The 19,466-nt window shown below is 30.6% G+C and overlaps 1 protein-coding gene across 8 annotated transcripts; it reads left to right on the forward strand.

The window, feature by feature from the left end:
* The first annotated feature begins 2,478 nt into the window (after window positions 1–2,478).
* Window positions 2,479–17,585, forward strand: LOC128184098 (uncharacterized). 8 transcript variants are annotated; one of them, XM_052853430.1, is made up of 11 exons: window positions 2,479–2,544; window positions 6,769–6,850; window positions 6,932–7,157; window positions 7,912–8,028; window positions 8,140–8,194; window positions 9,204–9,352; window positions 13,039–13,086; window positions 13,365–13,416; window positions 14,167–14,248; window positions 15,107–15,380; window positions 15,989–17,582. In XM_052853430.1, the coding sequence occupies exons 2-11, from the start codon at window positions 6,803–6,805 to the stop codon at window positions 16,180–16,182; spliced, it is 1,245 nt and encodes a 414-aa protein (XP_052709390.1). In that variant the 5' UTR covers window positions 2,479–2,544; window positions 6,769–6,802; the 3' UTR covers window positions 16,183–17,582. The 8 variants fall into 8 exon arrangements, with proteins under 8 accessions (XP_052709390.1, XP_052709384.1, XP_052709389.1 ...); XM_052853424.1 differs by having other exon boundaries at window positions 8,140–8,200; window positions 15,989–17,581; XM_052853429.1 differs by having other exon boundaries at window positions 2,500–2,544; window positions 6,769–6,854; window positions 6,939–7,157; window positions 8,140–8,200; window positions 15,989–17,585.
* Window positions 17,586–19,466: the final 1,881 nt, after the last annotated feature.

Here is a 19,466-nt window from a genome sequence, read left to right on the forward strand (position 1 = left end):
AGAGAAAGGAGTCTAAAATGAAAAGAGCTTCTGCAAACTATCAACATGAATTATTAAAAAGGAACAAATGTAATTATTCATTACATTTATTATTCAAAGTTTGTGAGAGTGTATTTTAGGTACACTTTAAAACACTTTGACTTGTAACTGTACAGTTTAAAAAAAAACAAATATAAGATGTATGGTAAATAAAAATGTTGATAAATTGCAATAGACTCTCACAAGTCGCAAAAGCTTGATTGTTTGAGTGTCTGTATTTAACACCACGTGATACACAAAGGGTGTAAACATGGAACATTGAAAGTGTACAGATATTAAAAACATCATTCAAAAAATGTTTTGTTGAAATAATGCTTTAAAATATTTCCTCATTTCGATTAACAGCGTCAAAGATTTAGCATTTGGGTTTTGGTTTTGCCAATTATTATGTAACATTTGAATTCAATACTATCATATATATTTGCAAAATATTGAAATTAACTAAATATATCAAAACCTGATTATAAGAGTTGCAGGTTTGTTTCATTGACCCCTTAAAGCCCCCTTTTATTCTTGGTATACATGTACTATAATGTTCTGGTATAAGTCATTATTCACAGCATATTTACAATGTTATTCGATAAAATATCCAGAAGTAAGAAGTTATGATAAGAATGGTCTCCAGGGTCTCTAAGACCTTAATATTGATTTCTAAAAGCTTCCATCTCAGGAAAGTGTGACTCATAGCTGTATCCGCTTTCAATTTTTGTGCAGATAAAAATATGACCAAATGTAAATTTGCAAACTTTGAATTTTGAGCCTTTTATTACTAAATGTGTACAATTAATCACCCATAGCACTGACGTTTTACCTCAGAATTAAACATAATTATGAGCTCTAATTATAATGAAAATTGCATGTACATATGTATGATATTAGGCATTTTGCAAATTAACTATTTGCACATACATTTGGCCTCGCACTACTTTTTAACCATGCAGATTTTGTTAATTGATTTTATATTTTGATGCATTTCTCTTGAAAGGTAAACTATTATACAGTGACATTATTATTCAACAACGTATTATATGAAGTCATTACATTGTTTTATCATGAAGCACACAAGCCTCGTCTACTAAAAGTATAGGTAAGCTCTTTCGGAAAACAACAACAACTCGCGATTTATGATATTTGATGCATGTTGTAGTTTGTGCATAACATTAACGTACTCCATAATGTTGTGTAACAACGCACTTTGAAAAGAATTTTACGCTTTAAAAAAATGTTCAAAGTCCGTTAAACGCTAGTAAATCTAATTTACCGGCTTTGAGAATGAGACTGGGGTTTGGATTAACTCAAGATACAGGTCGGTTAACTGATTACAGGAAGAAGGTCCATTAACCCTCAACTTTCATTCCAAACCATAAAATACTCATTAACTTGGAGTAAACATATAAGAAATGAAAACGAAATACACTTTGTTGTAATTAAAGTATAGTGATATCATAAAAACGACTAGCCAAACAACAATTTTTCCAATCGTATGTTAAGGAATATGTAAGTGTTTCAACATATGCCTTCTTTACGAAATCAAATAAAAAAAATCGCTTCTTTATAAAGAAAAGGTATATAGACAAACAATAAATTATTATAAACTTCAAAATAAACACTAAAGTGTGGTTTTTATTCTTTTGCACTGATGTTCACATAACTAAAGTATCCTTTTTCACATCATGTCTGTTTATAAGCACCTGCAATAGAAGCTGGTTGAAAAATGCTATGTATTAATACTCTCCATATCAATATATATGAATCATTTTCGATTCTGGCATAGCCCAATGTAAAAAATGAGAAGTAAGTTTGCTGCATACACAAAAATAGAAAAAGGCAGTTTCTATGCATTACATTTTATATCATATTTGGATAATTCCAATCTCCCGAAAAGTTCATTATATTTAAATTGTCTAACCACATAAGCTTATATTAAAAAAAATAATCTAATCGACAAACTATAATTATCAAGTTACATGTTACTGAAAATGCAATTGGTTCTTTTTTTTAACTATATCCCGTTGAGCTAAACAAGCTTAATCCAATTATTTATTGTATATAAAAGTGTCAATTATTTCTACCAAACCCTGATTTTTTTTTTTTTCAAAGGGCGTAAATAGCAACGAAATCAATGGACTTTGATTTTTTTTTTCAAAGTGGTTTGACTTGGTCCCAAATTTAACGCACTTTGAATTTTGTTTCAAAGTGTGTAATTTTTTTCAAGGTGTGTTGCTACACAACATTATGGAATATGTTAATGTTATACACAACCTACAAATATTTCAAACTGCGTTATACCAATGCTGTCAGTTTATTTCACATTATTTCTGTCCATTTAATTCTATGTTCATTATTTCTTTAAAAGGAATACTTTGTTTCTATACTCTTTACTGACAATTTTACAATTATAGTGCTTCTGAACATGTGCATATGACATGGAATCCCGATCCCGATTCATATAAAGGTGTGCTACCTTGGTTCTCTTAGTTACCCATGATATTGCACAAGAACCAGGTAAGCTAATGCCCAAACCTATTTTTTTCTCCCTAGCATCCGATTTTAACCTCTTTACTGCGTGGAATTTAAAGTCCAGGACACAATTGTATTTAAATAACTTATGCAAATGAATGAAATATTCATACAAAGACAATACATTATATAACAGAGATGACAAATTTTTTAAACATCCTTAACTATTTTTTGATATTTTTGAAAAAATAAGCAAATCATTTTCAATGATACAGAATGTTAAATACATTATATTAACTGTGAAATTAATTTTGTAAATAGTAATAATGAAGAACCCTTTGTCAAAATATGTGCCTTGTCTGCAGGTTGAACGAGTTTACAAATTTTTAAAGGAATTTTAATGGAAACCGAAAGTAAAACAATCTGGGTTTTTTAAAAGAGTTATGAAACTATTCGACGTTGAAAATTTATTCTCTATCAGACGTGCCTACCTGTGGTTTATTTCTGAAAGTATTGATGACGAGAAACCTGTAAAACCGTATTTTGATGAGCTTCCCTTTCTTGAGAAAATTATAATTTTTAAATTATTTCTCATACAAAACTATTAACTGAAGGAGATGTTGAATCCTTGATTATTTATAGATCTTGGATATTACACTTTGTCATCTGCATAATAAGGTATGTATTTTTACTTAAAAACTTGTTCAGAGCTGTTTACATTCTATTATTTTGAAACACGCGCATTTCAATATAACTTTTAACCGCCATTTAAGAATTGATTGTAAAGAAAAAAAATACAATGATAGACGTCCATAGCAGCCACTTCCCTATAAACGATGAATCTAACATGATTTTTGACAATTTTCAAAAAGACTGAATAAAATGAAGCATATTGAAAAGTGTTGAATTTTGAATGAATGACAACGAAAAGAATATAGATGGTCCTTTGTAGCATAGGTGATATTGTTTAAAATCTAGATTTCGAACGAATGAAAAAAAAAATAGACCTTCGTTAAATAGATTATACATTTCTGATGAATTTTTTTAAAAACAGACATGGCTCGTTTTTATATATTGTGCTTACTTGACGGGTAACATTGTCAAATAGAATAAAAAGTTAGGAACCGTCGTTTATACTAAAGATGAAAAAATAGACCAGATGAACAAACGAGGTTGAAGATTAGTCGACAAAGAAAAATAATACCTTTTACTCGGTATTTCAAGGGCTTTTAAAGATAGGCGGACACCATCTGTAGCTATGCGAAACTTGATTTCAACATATCAGTTATTTTTAGATGGTAGAACACGGTGTAAGGTTTTTAATGTTTTAGTTAAGAATCGTAAAGGTACACCTGTGGTTACACAAGTGTAATGTAAAGTTTTATGTGGTCTATTTTTAAAATTGTTGTTGGGTAATGTAAATTAAGAGTTTTCGTTGAAGATAAATGGATTTTAATTCACAAGCTTTAATCATTAATTATTGTACGCACAAATCCAGGTTACGTGTATACTTGCATTATTCAATGGTGTGCTATCATTGACCGTAAAGGAATATTGGGGCAATCGGAGGGGTAAACATTTAAATGCAAGAATATGCTTCAGTTTAAAAAAATTATTCAAGCGTCAAGATATTGCTTGTTTGAAGTCTTAACAGAAACAAAGATGGTACAGCATGACAGTAAATAGTACTTTAACCGGAAACATGACGTTGTAATGTAAAATTATTTGTCAATGAACTAATTTTGCTTATTGTTTAGCTCATTAACATGAAGAAGTCCTCTACAACATATTTTATTTTTGTGACCACTTTATTGTCTTGCAAGGGAGATATTTGATATGAATTACCACCCTTTTATGGCATTAGGATTTTTTTTCCCGACATTTTTAATATTTTGACACAATTAAATAATTTGATTTACTATATTTGGAAATTTATTCAATAATTTTAATTAAGAACAGATATAAATTCTATTATCATATACATCATTGGCGTTTTTTTTTTACAAAGCAATTATATTTCAATTTTACAGAAATAATGATAAATCAACAATTTGAATTCTAAAGTTTTTATTCTAAATTCAAACAGATGGCACATAAAGAACGCCGAATGAAATTGTCTTTAAAAAATTCATATCTCAACCTTAGCACGGGTGTATAACATATACACATTTCATTGCCATTTACTAAGCGTTTAACAGAGATACTACACCAAGAATCAAATCTACTCCTATTTTTGTAATTAAGTTTGTTTGTGACAAATTCTGTTTTGAAAAATGAAAAAGCGATACATTTTTCAACATTTTCTATCAATATTAACAGAATAATTATTTAAATTAAAATACATCTTTGATTCTATATTAACTAGTAATGATTATACAAGTCTACTTTTCTAAAATTAAAAGAGTTAAATTTCCGCTGCCATTTGTATATTTGATTAAGAAATTTTACATCATTCAACTTATCAGAATGTGTCTGCCGACTACAATAAAAAAAATAGGGTTTGAGGGACAGAAATCAGAATGAATATGTTATCTTTACATAACTATAAAATAAATATAGTCGATTCAAACAACCTGACATCTACAACGGTTATTACCTATTAATATCTATACTTATAAATTAAGACTTTTTGCAAATAAACTAAAAAATGCATGCCTTCATCAGAGTAATTGCTTACACCTTTGGTATTTCAACACATATAAGATGATGTCCGTAAGCTATAACTGAATTTTATCTGATAGATAACTTTTGTGAAATTATTTAAAAACCTACTTTCATTTTCGATAAACAAGCTCGAAATAGCAAAGATAAGAGTAAGGTGGTGGACACGCTTTGGTTGATCCAAGTTAGTGGGAGTTTATATGAAAATATATACTTGCAACGAAATAATTTTGAATTACTACGTAATGAATTAATATATTTATTTGTGACTTACCTAGAGCATACAGATAAGTTAAGTTTTGAGAAATGTTAAAAAAAGAAATAAGGCAATTCGTTTCTTCAATTCGCGAATTTAGTTCTGATGATTGACACTTCCTAAGCACGACTTCTGGTGAGAGAATTGGATAGAACTTTCCAGAACGGGGTACATGTAGAAAAGAACGCGGTTTGACTTATTAACGTCATGGCGGAAATTGTAGGACGAGTTCATCATACATCGCGGGTAGATACCTTGGCAATTTATGGTAAATTAAAATAACTTAAACAAAATGGATTCATTTATTGTCATTTTATTTTTGATAGAAAAAACTTTCCAGAACGGGGGGCCAAGGAACGCGGGTAGACTAATTAACGTCTTGGCAGAAAGTGTAGGGCGAGTTAACCATTTGGTAGATACTTTATATCTGACAACTCTGGTTTAAATAATGCAAATAAATATGCATACACTGGCGTTTTTTATATTAAATTATATATATTTTTATACCACGACATAGATTGGCAGTAAACCTTATGATATGTAAACATTGAAACGATTGTGTTCTAAAGTGTACCTCTAATAAATATTAATAAATGAAACGGAAAAGTTGGATAAGGGAGGGACCCCCCCCCAATTATTTTTTCAAAGCCGTCTTTTATTTGACAGTCTTGTTTGGAAAAGTGATAAAAATTATATTGAAAATTGACCTAAAGAACAAAATAAGAAGCGCACTTAATAAAAACTCACTGGTTTGAATTTTTTTAAAGTTTATAATATTTTCAGTCAACTACAAAAATCGTGATCAAGAAAAGTCACGTGATCGACGCCCTGTCTCCGTTAATATTCCAAACTGATGACAAGACTCTGGAATTGAATTACCAATAATGGAGATGAATTGCCTAATGCAAATCTACTTTAAATTTACTTTACAAGACGTCAGTATATTAGATCTGTATGGTTAATACATAGCAAATGGAAAACAATACTACAATGACAGTGGAAGCTAATAAAAGATTAAAATAAAAACTGGAAGGATGATATGGTGAAACACGTTGTATAAAAACCGTTCAGAAAAAAACCCTTTAAAAACTTGGGACTAAGTTGACGTAATATTTTGCTGGTTGAATTAAGTTTATTAATAATTAAAATTTGTAAATCTTACAAAGTTTAAGTGTGTGTGGTAGACTGAGATTTAAAAACAAAGGACAAACATTTTTGAAAAAAGGTGGCATATAACATAGTAACGTTGAAAATTTCAACTTGAAATGCAATCATCTATAGACATATAGGTGAGTTTTCTAATTCTAAATGAAATGAATAGTATAAATGTATATGTCTGTTTTGCTTTATAGACTAATGGGACTTCAGAATATCGTAACTTAAACAATGATGTCTGTGCTCTGTGCCATTATGTTTGCCAGTGGGGCATTCTTTGTAAGTAAGTGAACGAATTTCACTTTTATTTAACTGTGCTTAAACATTTGTACTTAATTATCTCTTTGATCGTCCTCTTAGTCTTTAGCATCATCAATGTGTCCTGAGTCAATACCCACCGTCTCCATTGTGTCTCGTTGTCCTTCCAACGCTATGGAGTGGAAATCGGCAGCGGAGAGGAAAAAGTGTGATTTCCTCGGAAAGATTCAGAATTGTACACAGGCTGAGAACTTCGTGTACCATTGTGTTCTTAATAAAGAGACAACAGAGTTGTTGGAACTTTGTGCACCTGTATGGTTTATGGCAGGTAAATACATGGGATTAAAGCTTTTCTTAGCTCGCTAAGACAACGACATTGGCAGCAGTTATTACTTTTGCATCGTTTTTAGAAATGCGTAATGAAATTCAATTATCAGCGTACAAATTATTCTTTGGTAAACGGCTGAAAAGTTTGTACATGGGAAAGAAATACCCTTCTTTGAAATCTTTGAATATTGTGACGTGATAATTTCGGTCGGGCGTGATCAAATCTTTTATAAGGCACTTCGGGCTTTATTGGATTTTAGCACGCAACGACCAAAGTTATCACCTCATAATATTTAAGTAATGACTCCTTATTCTTTAATACAATTATCATATGATAGACATGCGATTACTGGTGCTTCTCTTTAAACGGCCAAAGTAAGCATGCAGAACAAATTTCCTAATGATCGTTTTTCCTCAGTGAATTTATGAAGATTTTCATGAACTAAAATACGTTTAAATTGTTTGGTCCATTGAAATTACAATTAGCAGTTCCCAAGCAAAATGATGATGATGATGATGATGATGATGATGATGCATATAAACAATCAACAACAATAAACTGCCAATAAATAATAATATACATGTGCTAGAAATACATGTAATGTATTATATTGGAAGAACAGCGGTTGCATCTTAAATTACATTTAACCAATTTCGTAGACAAAATATTTGACTAATGTCATATGTTGATTGAAATTAGGCTTATTTAGTGTTCTTAGTTATCATGCATGTATATCGTTTATTCTTCTTTTCAGGATATTGTGCCCGTTTTAGTGAAGTAAACAAAAGAATCATTAATGACCCTGGTTTGGACTGTACAAAGTTTGATCCTCCCTGTCCATCAAGGTTCCCATCCAATGAGTCTTACAAGTGTAAGCAATGAAAACATATTATTTGACTTTATGTTTTTCCTTTAACATTAATTAATCTTTAAGTTACTAAAAATGTCATCTTTATCATGAATATACTTGTATCTTTTTTAGACCAGACATGTTACAGAAGCATAATTGAGAAAACATTTGTTTTCCAACAAAGAATGTACATGTAAGATATGTGTATTCGATGTTTTGAATTCATAAACTTTTAAGTATCTTTTGTAGCTAGCTTGAAATCAGAGAATTTTTAATAAAGAACATTTGACATAAGTTAAAGTTGATATGATTTCATAAATACGCATTATTTCCCTTTTATCTCCGACTACCGCCATATTAGTTGTCAATTTCTATTGTTCTGTTCATCTCTAAACACACTCTATATAAGGCCAAGAGCACTATTCATGCTTCACTGCATTCAGGTATTTCATACACCAGAACACGTTACTGTGGACGAACAGACTTGTAGAAACGCGCTTTGAACAAAAATGATATGACAACCACTGCACTGGCAAGGAAAATCAAATAAACGACGGAACAAGACAGACTGAAATCCAGGCACAGGTGCTTCAAAAATCCTCGATAATTGTGGACCGTTTCCTTGTGTACGTAATAACATCGTACATGCGCAAACCACACACTGTGGCAGATCGAGCAATGTCGCATAGATTTTAGAAACGAAGCGTTTTTGAAGAAACCGATAGAAACAATGTTACGTTGTTACTTTCTTGGATATACTATCATTTGTCTACTGTAATGAATGTAGTTCCGCTGGTGTCTTCAAAAAGATACAGCCACTAAGCACTCTGTATGAACGACACACGTGTTCGGTGTGCATGCAAAGAACCGGTAAGACAGCACTATCTGTGCAAAATAATATAGGTAGCTTGACATTTCTTCCTAAGAATAAATATGTTGTGTAATTTATTGATTGTTGTTTATTCTTTATAACAAACATTTTACTACAATGTATAATTCATGAATATAGTTCATGCAACCTCATTGCCTCGATTTAAAAGCAACCGACCGTAACTTTCTCAACCGGTATATATACCCCTGTAGTAGTAGAGAAGCTATTGAAACTAATATGGCGACCAAATGCTTTTTTGAATTCATGTCAGCTTAAAGGCTATTACATGTAACTCCAGAAGACATTAAGCGCATTCTCTTTTTAGGAGTGCAGATTTCAATACCTCTGTCCCATCTGCATTTGCTGTTAGTTTTGGAATAATATTGGTCTTGCTGATCTTGCTATTTGTCGTCGGATTCAAGTTGGAATGGATAAAGTTTACAATACCGTGTTTGAAAAAGGACGACATTGAAAGTAAGAACTTTATTGATAAAAAGTACTTTTTAGTCTGTCTTTAGCTTGATGTTTTATTTACTTTTTTAAAGTATGCGTTTACTAAGCTAACTCAGCTGAGAAATCTAAAATTGTATTGTTCATATTTGAATGTCTACGCAAAATGGTACGTTGAATCATGCATAAAGTAAGCTAAACATCACCTTTTAAGATAAAACTAATATACGGAGCTTGAAATTCTTGATTATTAAACAAGTTTCGTGTCATATTTTTGTTTGCATCGAGGTTTTTGAAACAAATTCTTTATTTAATTATACAATAATGGCATTTCCATCTCTAATCTAATGGCAATTATAAGCTAAAGGTCATGTCTCACCTAGTTGCGTTCCCCTAGTGTAATACTGGAATCGGCGAAGGATCGCAGGCAAAATTCACAAAAAATATGTACAATATTATTTGACCTTTTACATGTGTTACATGTACAACGCACTTTGAAAAATTACGCACGTTGACAAAATTTTCAAAGTGCGTTAATTTTTGGACCAAGTCAACGCACATTTAATAAAAAATCTTTTTTCAAAGTGTGTTGATATCGTCAATATTAACACACTTTGAAAAAAAAATAGTTCAGGGTTTAGGCGGGATAATATATAGTTTGAGATTTTGTAGAATTTTAGATACAATAAAAAAATGTTTTAACATTGTGTTGCTTAATGGGATATATTTTAGAAAGAACCCAATATATTCTCATCAAAATTGATAAACAGTTTGTCGATTAGATTTTTATCTGGGCTTTACTGAAAGCGTAAAAGTAAAAGCTTCCGCTCTACGAAATAGTTACACAGAGAGCCATGTTTTTGCGTTGAATTTGTTTTCCTTTCTTATTAATTACGTGTTTTTTAAACAAGACTGTGCGTTTTGGGCACATATATACAATGCACATGAATTTCCATAAACTATTTTTTAAAGCATTGGTATTTGGCTGCGTATAGAAGTAATGAGAGTAAGGGGATTCATTTTATAACGCTTGTTTCAAAATTCAACTCACTGTTGATTTATAAATAATAAATAATAATATTTTTCTTATTAGCCGCTTACAAAACAATGTAGTCGCTCTCTGGCACATTTCCGACATTGAAAACATGGTGAGAGAGAGAGAGAGAGAGAGAGAGAGAGAGAGAGAGAGAGAGAGAGAGAGAGAGAGATTGCCAGTTTTTACTACACAATATGCAAAAGACACAACAAAAGAGCCCGGCTTTCAGTACTTCAGTACTTTGATTTTTATATTTTTCATATTGAGCTTATGTAGTTTGATGACAATTTACATAAGGAACTACTCGGGAGATTTGAATAACCTGTATCCAAATATGACATAAACTGCCTCGCTTAGCAACTGCATTTCCCTTCTTTTTGTAAGAAGCAAACTTACTAGTTATCTGGTATATTGTGCTGTGCCAGAAACAAAAATTAATTTATTTATTGATAATGGAGATAACGTATAACATATTTCAATTGGCTTCAATTGCATGGGCCTATAACCTAACATGATGTAAAAAAATACGTTAGTTATGGTTATCAAAAACAATAGGATCTTTTAGAGGAACAATGCGAGATAAAAAAAAAAATCCACCACGCCCTAATGCCTATTTATAAGTTTATAATAATTTAATTTTTGTCGATGTTCATATAATTTTCGTTTTTATACTGAAGTGGTTTATCAGAATTTGAAAAGAGGGGTTATGTTGAAACACTCATAGATTCTTTAACATGCCATTGGAGAAAATATTTTGACCAGCTCATGTTTTTAATATCACTGTACTTAATTTACAGCAAAGCGTATTTCTTTTTCTGATTTAATACATTTACTCTAAGTTGCTGAATGACGTTTATGTTTTGAAAGGAAAAAAAGGGGTAGTGGACGATCTAACTGTAATCAATCAAATGATATCTTCGTAATTGACCTGTATTTATTGTTAACTTCCACCCCATCCCTATCCCTATACTATTGTTAACAAATCATCATACTATCAAGAAAATTAGTGATATATACATACTTTTTAAAGTGCTTTATGTGTCTCGATGCTAAAAATGTTGATGTACCTTCATAACGCACTTTAAACAATTTTTTTAAAGTGCAATGATTCTGTCCCAAATTTAACGCACTTAATTTTTTTTTCAAAGAGCTTAATTTTTCCAAAGTGTGTTGCCACATACGTGTTTTGTATGCATAAGACGTTCAATATAGTTGGAATTTAAGAAAAGATAACAAATGATTAAGGCATTGTTTTTTGTTTGATTTACTGACAAAAGTACAGTGTAATTGAAACGTAGCTTATAACTAAATAATTTGTTAAAGACAGAACAATTCGTAGACTAGTCTTAAAAACATTACCTTTATTAGTTGCCACAAATCACAGAAGGGCTTCAAGATAGAAGAAATGGCATAAATTTTATCTATGTCATGAAATCAAACTCGGAATTTTCGGAAATGCTACTTTTTACATATTCATCTACATTAAGTTTGAGAATACTCTATCGTTTGCTATTGTACACCATGCATTGTTCAATTATTTGTGGTCTGGATGACAACGCACTAGAAACACCGTAGAAGCGCTGTATAAACGCCAATATTAAAACTATATTTTTCACTATATAAGAGTAATTCGATAGAATTATTCGCTGATTCCCTGAAAATCGCCGTTCACAGACTGATACCCTGCAAACAAAACTGATTCCTTTAAAAAGGTGCGTCAGTTCGATGATTTGGTACACACCTATTCGGGACACTTAATATTTTTTTTAATTAAAGGAAAAGTTCCAAAATATTCCGAATAAAATCATGAATATCCATTACCACATGGGTTTATTCTAGTTGCAAACGTCCTTTTTGACTTACTATACTTATTCTTCTTGCATCATCACAAAACAGGTTTACGTCTCAATACAATGCTCGTGCAATTCTATATTTTTTCTCTTCGACATTACAACTTGTTGACGAAAAATATCGTATTTGCTTTGGGGAATAGACTTGCTCTCAGGAAACTGTAATCTAGCTGACTTCCTCAGTGGTATACTAAAACTGTATAAAGAAAGCAGAATATACGTAAAAAAGCGCGGTGATTGCAGCAACAGCTCTTTTGGGTACATCGTCCGGTCGCTGTGTGGACGCAGCAAAATGAAAAACACGTTAAAAAGCTGTGAATGTGCAGTAAGAGCGCGATATAGACTAATAATACACTGTCACATAAAAGATCTGAAGGTATTTCGATTGTCGCATGACGTCATTGGGAGCATTCTCTACTGCGTAAACCTTTCTGTTTTACATTATTTGAGGACGCAGCGGGATCGCTTTGAGGACGCAGTTCGGTGTGACAGGTTTTACATAACTATAGCTATACAATGTATTAAATACTAGAAACAAAAATGATCAGTACTGTTTGTATTTTTTAAACAAAAACATAAACTACGTTTTGTTTACATATAGAATTGTGAGCTCTGTATATTATTGCACATTCAAATTTTGGTTGACTTTTAGAAATGGAAAAATAAATGTTGAACAAAACCGTAACTATGCATATGCCTCATTCAAGTACAATGAATTAAATAGCCTTGGTCTTTTTAATAAAGCTAAATAACAATAATCGCATTTAAATCTGCCGTTGAAATGTTATGAAGAAAATAAATATGCATCTTTTATTATTTTATAGAACAAATTGAAGACCAGAATGAAACAGTAGAAATACCGTTGTTGGAAGGTTATTTTCATTAATGTTATTTATACATGTTACATAATGATTTTCTTTCTTAAAGTTATCACCACTCAAAGTACAAAAAATAAATTATTATTTACGATTTTTTTTAAGCGAAACATTATATATACATGAAATACTTTAAATTGTTCTTGTCAAAAATCATAAATTAAGTAATTAACGTAACTGTAAGGGAGAGTACTTATGGACAAATTTCATGACATTTCCGAGTTAAATGTTTTTTTAACGAAAGATAACTGTGGTATATTTTTTTTCGATTATAGCAAACAAAGAGAAGAATGAAGGAGGTGAAATAACGGCGAAAGCGAAAAACATGTACACGAATCTATTTCAGTTTCCCCCACACATTAATACATAATTACATGTTGTACTAATTCAAAACTTAAATACTCTAATTCATTCATTCAATTCAGATTGCAAATTTAAAAAAAAGAAAGAAGAGAATCATTTTTAATAAATCATACATATGTATGCAAAATATACAAAATGATAGCAAAAAATGTCCGCAAGAAAATCTGGTAACTGGTTTATTCAGAAAAATGCCTCTTTATAGTTTCATTGAACGTGATCCTAAGTTAAATTTAGTGAAAATTGTTTTTGGCTTCATTCGGGTTTTTCTAGCAACCAAACCAAACGTGTTCCCCTTTCCCCTTGGTTTGTAATACTGTGGTTTCATCAATAATCGCTAGATACCAATTTTCGTGGATTTCGTTGTTAAGTTGATCCACGAAATTAAATGTTCATTGAAATGCAATTTCTATTAACATTTTGTATTGATAGGGTCAATGGCCTAGAATTTACGTATCCTTGAAACTGTGATTTTCACTTCATCAACGAAAATTGATACCCTTGAATATTAATAAAACCACAGTATGGAACACACATTAGTGAAATACTCTTATGTTATCTCCTTGACCTTTTTGAACAGCAATCATTTGAATGTTTTGGCTTGAAGGAAAATTATATATTAGAAAACATATTAATGTTTGTTGATACTTTCCTAAATTATTCGAAACAAATTTTGTGCATATTAAGAGATGGGTTTTCTTTATTATCGTAATATAGGTGTCCCCAAAAAGTAGAGGATAGCAGACAATTTGGAATTCGTAGTTTGTCCGGGGATGTTGACGAGAATGGTTATCTTAGGGTAAATTTAATTTGGATAATTTATAAATCATTAAATTAGTTAAGTGAAAAAGAACGTGTTAAACTCATGTAAAGTAAAAAAAAAAACAACAATTTTTACATTCAAATATGGTTCACTATGTAAATTTTCACTTTATACAAGTTCAGATACAATTATACAAGTAAAATGATGAAATGTCAAAGTATCATGAAATTAATCAATGGAATGATTTGTGACTGGTGTAGTTGTCGGATTGATAAGAACCCTCTCTCGTCCTCCCATCAGGCCCAAGGTTTTGAATACAGGATTTGACATTTAATAAATATCAACCTGCAATTTCATACAAATTAAAGCTCTGTAAATGACACAAAAATCAGATTACCGATATCGGCGAATTATTGAAATCTTTTTATTACGTTTTTAATCCATGAAGGAATAGACAAAGCTCGCATATATACACTAGTCTGTATTTTGATCATAAAAATATTACAAAGTTAAAAATTCATAAAGCTAAATAAATATTGTTGAATGAAATATACATATTAAAAGCTGATTAGATAAAGAATGTAAAGAAATCGAATATAGTAAGATATTTCATTTTTACACAACGGTAACAAACTTAAATTAAATAAACTTATTACTAATAACAAATCATTAATAATCAATATGACATATTTATCAAAGTAATCAAGAAAACGCTAAAACGTCGTTAACCGTTTGATTTCTTTTTTTTTGAAAATTATGAAATGTTGATAGTTAGTATTTTAGCAAACACCTTTTATTTTAAGTAGTACTGAAATAAAACACTCTTGCATATTTTCTATTTGGACGTATCTTTGTTGTTTTTGTTTCTATGGTTGTTTTTGTTCATTTCTGTAGGACGTCAAAACTATCGGCGATTTACGAGACTTACTCTCTGCAAAGATTAAAAAACCAAGAGATATACTACTTATCGTCGATAGAGAAAAGGGGATAATTTTCAACGATGACACTGAAATTGAAACCCTTAACGCGACACCCAATGAAATGATGATAGGAAACGAAAACAGGATGACGGCGACAGGAGAGGATGACGAAACTCCGGTTGATGACGTTATATCCAACAAACGTTTAACTGTCGGAAAATGTAAAATGTGGTGTGGACATTGGACAGGTAGCTATACCGCATCTACAAAAAATGTAAACAATGTATCATATCATATATTCATAAGAATTTAAAACTACATGTTTTTTATGAAACATGACACCATTTATAAAGCAAAGTGGTCATATCGTTTTCGTTTAAAGTGCTTAAAGAAGTATTAGTTACAGATATGAAAAGCAAACTCTCAAACCATATATTTGCTTTTCATTAAATTGGTTTTCCTCATCTTAAAATGTGAATAATGATTATTTTATGCTATTAACAGAACACGTTTGACCTTATTTAACTCTCAATTCAGAATTGCAAACCTACACTTAAACAATTGTTTGCAAAGCAGGCAGGCCCTTCGGACTGCAATAGCACGATTTATTTCCATATGATTTTATATTATGTTTATACGTATATGATTATATCTGATAAATTATTTTTTTCACAAAAATATCTGCAAATTATGTATGAGACTGAAGAATCCAAAATATTTTTCTCAAAGGTAATTCCTGTTTTGAAAACCAGACGTCAATGTCTTCTTCTAGTTATTTTTCCAAACACAATTTTATGATCATTTTATACTTATTGTATTTTATGCATGACTTATATATTATTTTTTTTACGTACAGCTCCGAATTCACTTTTTGATTGGACAAAAGAGAAATTGCCTGGTGCCTTAACTGAAGGTCTCCCATGCCCAAAGTGTAGTCAGATTTGGAATATAGACGACCTGATAGAAAAATGCAAAATGTCTCCAGATGAACGACTTTTCTTTAAATCAGTTGAAACTATTATTAAACGTAATGTTGAACTTGCAAAGTAGAAAATATTGTACATTCTTGTTTAGCAATTTTGATATCATAGCGTTACATGTATATTGTATAAACATTGTTTGCCTATGCTTTTTAAAAAAAAAGATAAAACATGTACATATATGGATATGGGGGTTTTGTGTGTAATAAAACAAAATTAGTGATTTCGTATTTAGTATGAGCTATATGGGGGTATACATAATTTGATGTATATATGTATAAAAATGTTGATTTATATGCATTCTAACTTGAAAATATTTTGCAAGAATTTAACGACCAGATATTAAATAATTTTTATTTGAAATGCTACATTTAAATATATACACGAAAAACATTTTGAGGATGCAGAATATGTCCCCTACCGAATGCAAACTAGCCTTTCTTCGTTAAAAAAACTCATCTAAATTATAATGACCTAGTTAGTTCAACTTATTTATCCTACTCAAAATAATAATATATGCCCCTCCATGCATGTAAAACTTTTTCAAGTTTTTGATTTATCTTTATATTTTATTTATAGTGTACTACACTTTCGCTTTTTTATTTGACATTTTAAAATCTTTTTATCGTCATAAATTACCAGAAATATATGTATTTCAAATCAATTAGGACGTCAAAATGAATATAACATCTTAAAGGCACTCTAAAATTATTGACTAGATCTTGACCTTAAGGGGGATGTCTACACCAAATATGTGTAGGAGATTTTTGTTGCATGCATTTGTTACAACTAATAGGCACAGTATTCAACAATAATAGACCTCAAAGTATAATACTCTATTTTTTAGAGAATTTTTAAAATATCAGTCTGCTTCCAGATAACTCTTTATATGTCAAAGTTTTAAACATTTCTGTTATAAAACTCTTATGAAAGTGAAATGTTATAAAGTTTGAAAATGAAAAACAAAATAATAATGAATGAAGTTTGTATAATTTTTATTGGAATCCACATAAATATGAAACTAAAATATTTAAAAATTCTTTTAAGGCAAACTGCTGGATGAAATCCCACAAAAATCTGAAAATAGAAACAATATTTGTTGGTTAATAAGATGAAAAAAAGAAATTGAATAAAACTGAAAATTTAAAAGAAATACTGAACTATTGCAAAAATCTTGGTTTGAAAGATCCTGTTTAAGAGTTGTCTTTCTTGATTTAACTTGGTATCAAATATCTTGGGACCAATTTTTGAATTAAAAAAAAATCACGAAGACAAATTTTAAAAAGGTACAAGTATATGCTAAAATGTAGGAATAAGGTTAGGGGTGCTTATGATAATGTTTGAATCTGAAAAAAATCATATTTTTGATGAATTCATTATATTTATATTTTCCTCTTTAAAACAAAATGTTAGTAGTAACGTTGCCTTTTACTTTTTTTTTATATACAATACAAATTATAAACAGCCATATGCATATTTATACACACATTAGATGTCAATAGTGATACACATGTACGTGTGGTAATTGAAAACATGAACTTTTTCAAGATTCTGTCGTTCCCTCATTTGGCTTGCAAATCCGGGCTTCCACTGCTTTTGCTACCAAGCTATATCTATTTTACTAGTAATTAAAATACATTAGTTAAGTGTCAAACTTTCAATGCAAGTTTTATCCCGCAAATGTTTTAAATTCGGGAAGTTGGGATCAACTAATACAAGAGATGGTACTAGGGATATTTAGTTTTATATTAATCGTGCATATATATGGTTCAAGTGAATATTATATCTGCTCACCTTTATATAGCTCTTCCATTATACTCTTGACAGAAGCTGTTCACCTCGGGCAAGCCTTTGGGGGGATAGTTCCTGTTCGGGATTTGATAAGAGTGTTATTACATTTACAGTCATTGAATAAATGTATTTCAATTTCATACACCATAGGCTTAAAAAGATTGGATATTACCTAAACGATTGGTAATCATCATTCCTGTCGTTCAATGAATTTTCGCGTCTCTTGATGTGTTCGTTCATGACATTAACCTGACAATTAGCACCAAATAAAGATAATGTGTTTATCCTCGCTTAGTTACACTCATATTGATACATATGTTTCGATAAGTCACTAAATCATACGATGAAGTTTTCCGTCCAACATCATGATAAGGGTACCCTTCGATTCCAACGTATTGTTGTTCGGACAAGGTAAATGTTGTATTTCATGGTTGACTAAATCACTGTAGTGACCCAAAACAGCAACAATTTTATGAGATATATTTTGCCAAACCTCTGCACATTTTTGAAATATTTATTTAGATCTATGTATACATTTATGTTCCACACGTGATACATGTATGACACTTATTTTGATCATCATTAATTTCTTCATCGTCAACAGTCTCCAGATTGTCACTAGTCTCCAGATCGTCACCGGTCTTTAGATTGTCATCACTCTCTGAATAATCATCCTCACGTTCCTTTTGATCACCTGGTTTTTGAGAAGAGATCGGCGAATTTCCTGGTAGACTCATCTGGTTAACATAATTGTTTCGATTCAGAGCATGCGACATAAAACAAATTATATGCCGTGATGTTATATTTATTGCAAATACGATAAAATTGATATAGAACATCTTGTGATTTATCAATATTCACATGTAATAAAGAAATATTAACTTTCCTGTCAGTTTGTACACAAATGTGAAGTCAAAGTTATCATTGTAAGTCATAATTCGGCATCAGACTTTAAGGACGTTTGCTTTTAAGTCAAACTTAACTGTTAAGAACGTTGTTTCCTATTTTAATGATATTAATTAAAAATGATATTAGGTATATGGTATGCAAAAGTTTATAAAAATATATTCAAAGCATTTCATTCTGAAATAACATATAACGAATTATCAATAAGTAAAAAGGTTTTTGTTTTCATTTTGTTTGATTAAAGTTATTTACCAGGATATCATTGTCAGAATTGTTCAGAGCAATGTGGTTACCAGTACGCGCGGGATAAAGAAGGAGCTAAATGTACAGATTCATCAAGAAAATTTGTGTTTACATCCCATAATCCTCTCTAATATTTTCTCCCGTTGTGCTTTGCAAAAATGGCTTACATTTAATGCGTTGTTTACGGTGCCCTGAGGTTCGAAGACCTGTTTTGGGTACCGCACAAGCTTTATTGATACCCAAGATATTTTCTACATGCTTCCATTCCTTCGTATTGAGTTGAGATACGTAAACAAATCATATTAGATTTTAACATATGACGTCATAGTGATCTTGCGCTAAATTTTCCGCAATAAATTTACAGTTGGATCAAACATCTGAAATGTGTTTCCTAGCTATTTCAGTATAAACTCT

Source organism: Crassostrea angulata, chromosome 5 (genome assembly GCF_025612915.1).
Source record: "Crassostrea angulata isolate pt1a10 chromosome 5, ASM2561291v2, whole genome shotgun sequence".
NCBI lineage: Eukaryota > Metazoa > Mollusca > Bivalvia > Ostreida > Ostreidae > Magallana > Magallana angulata.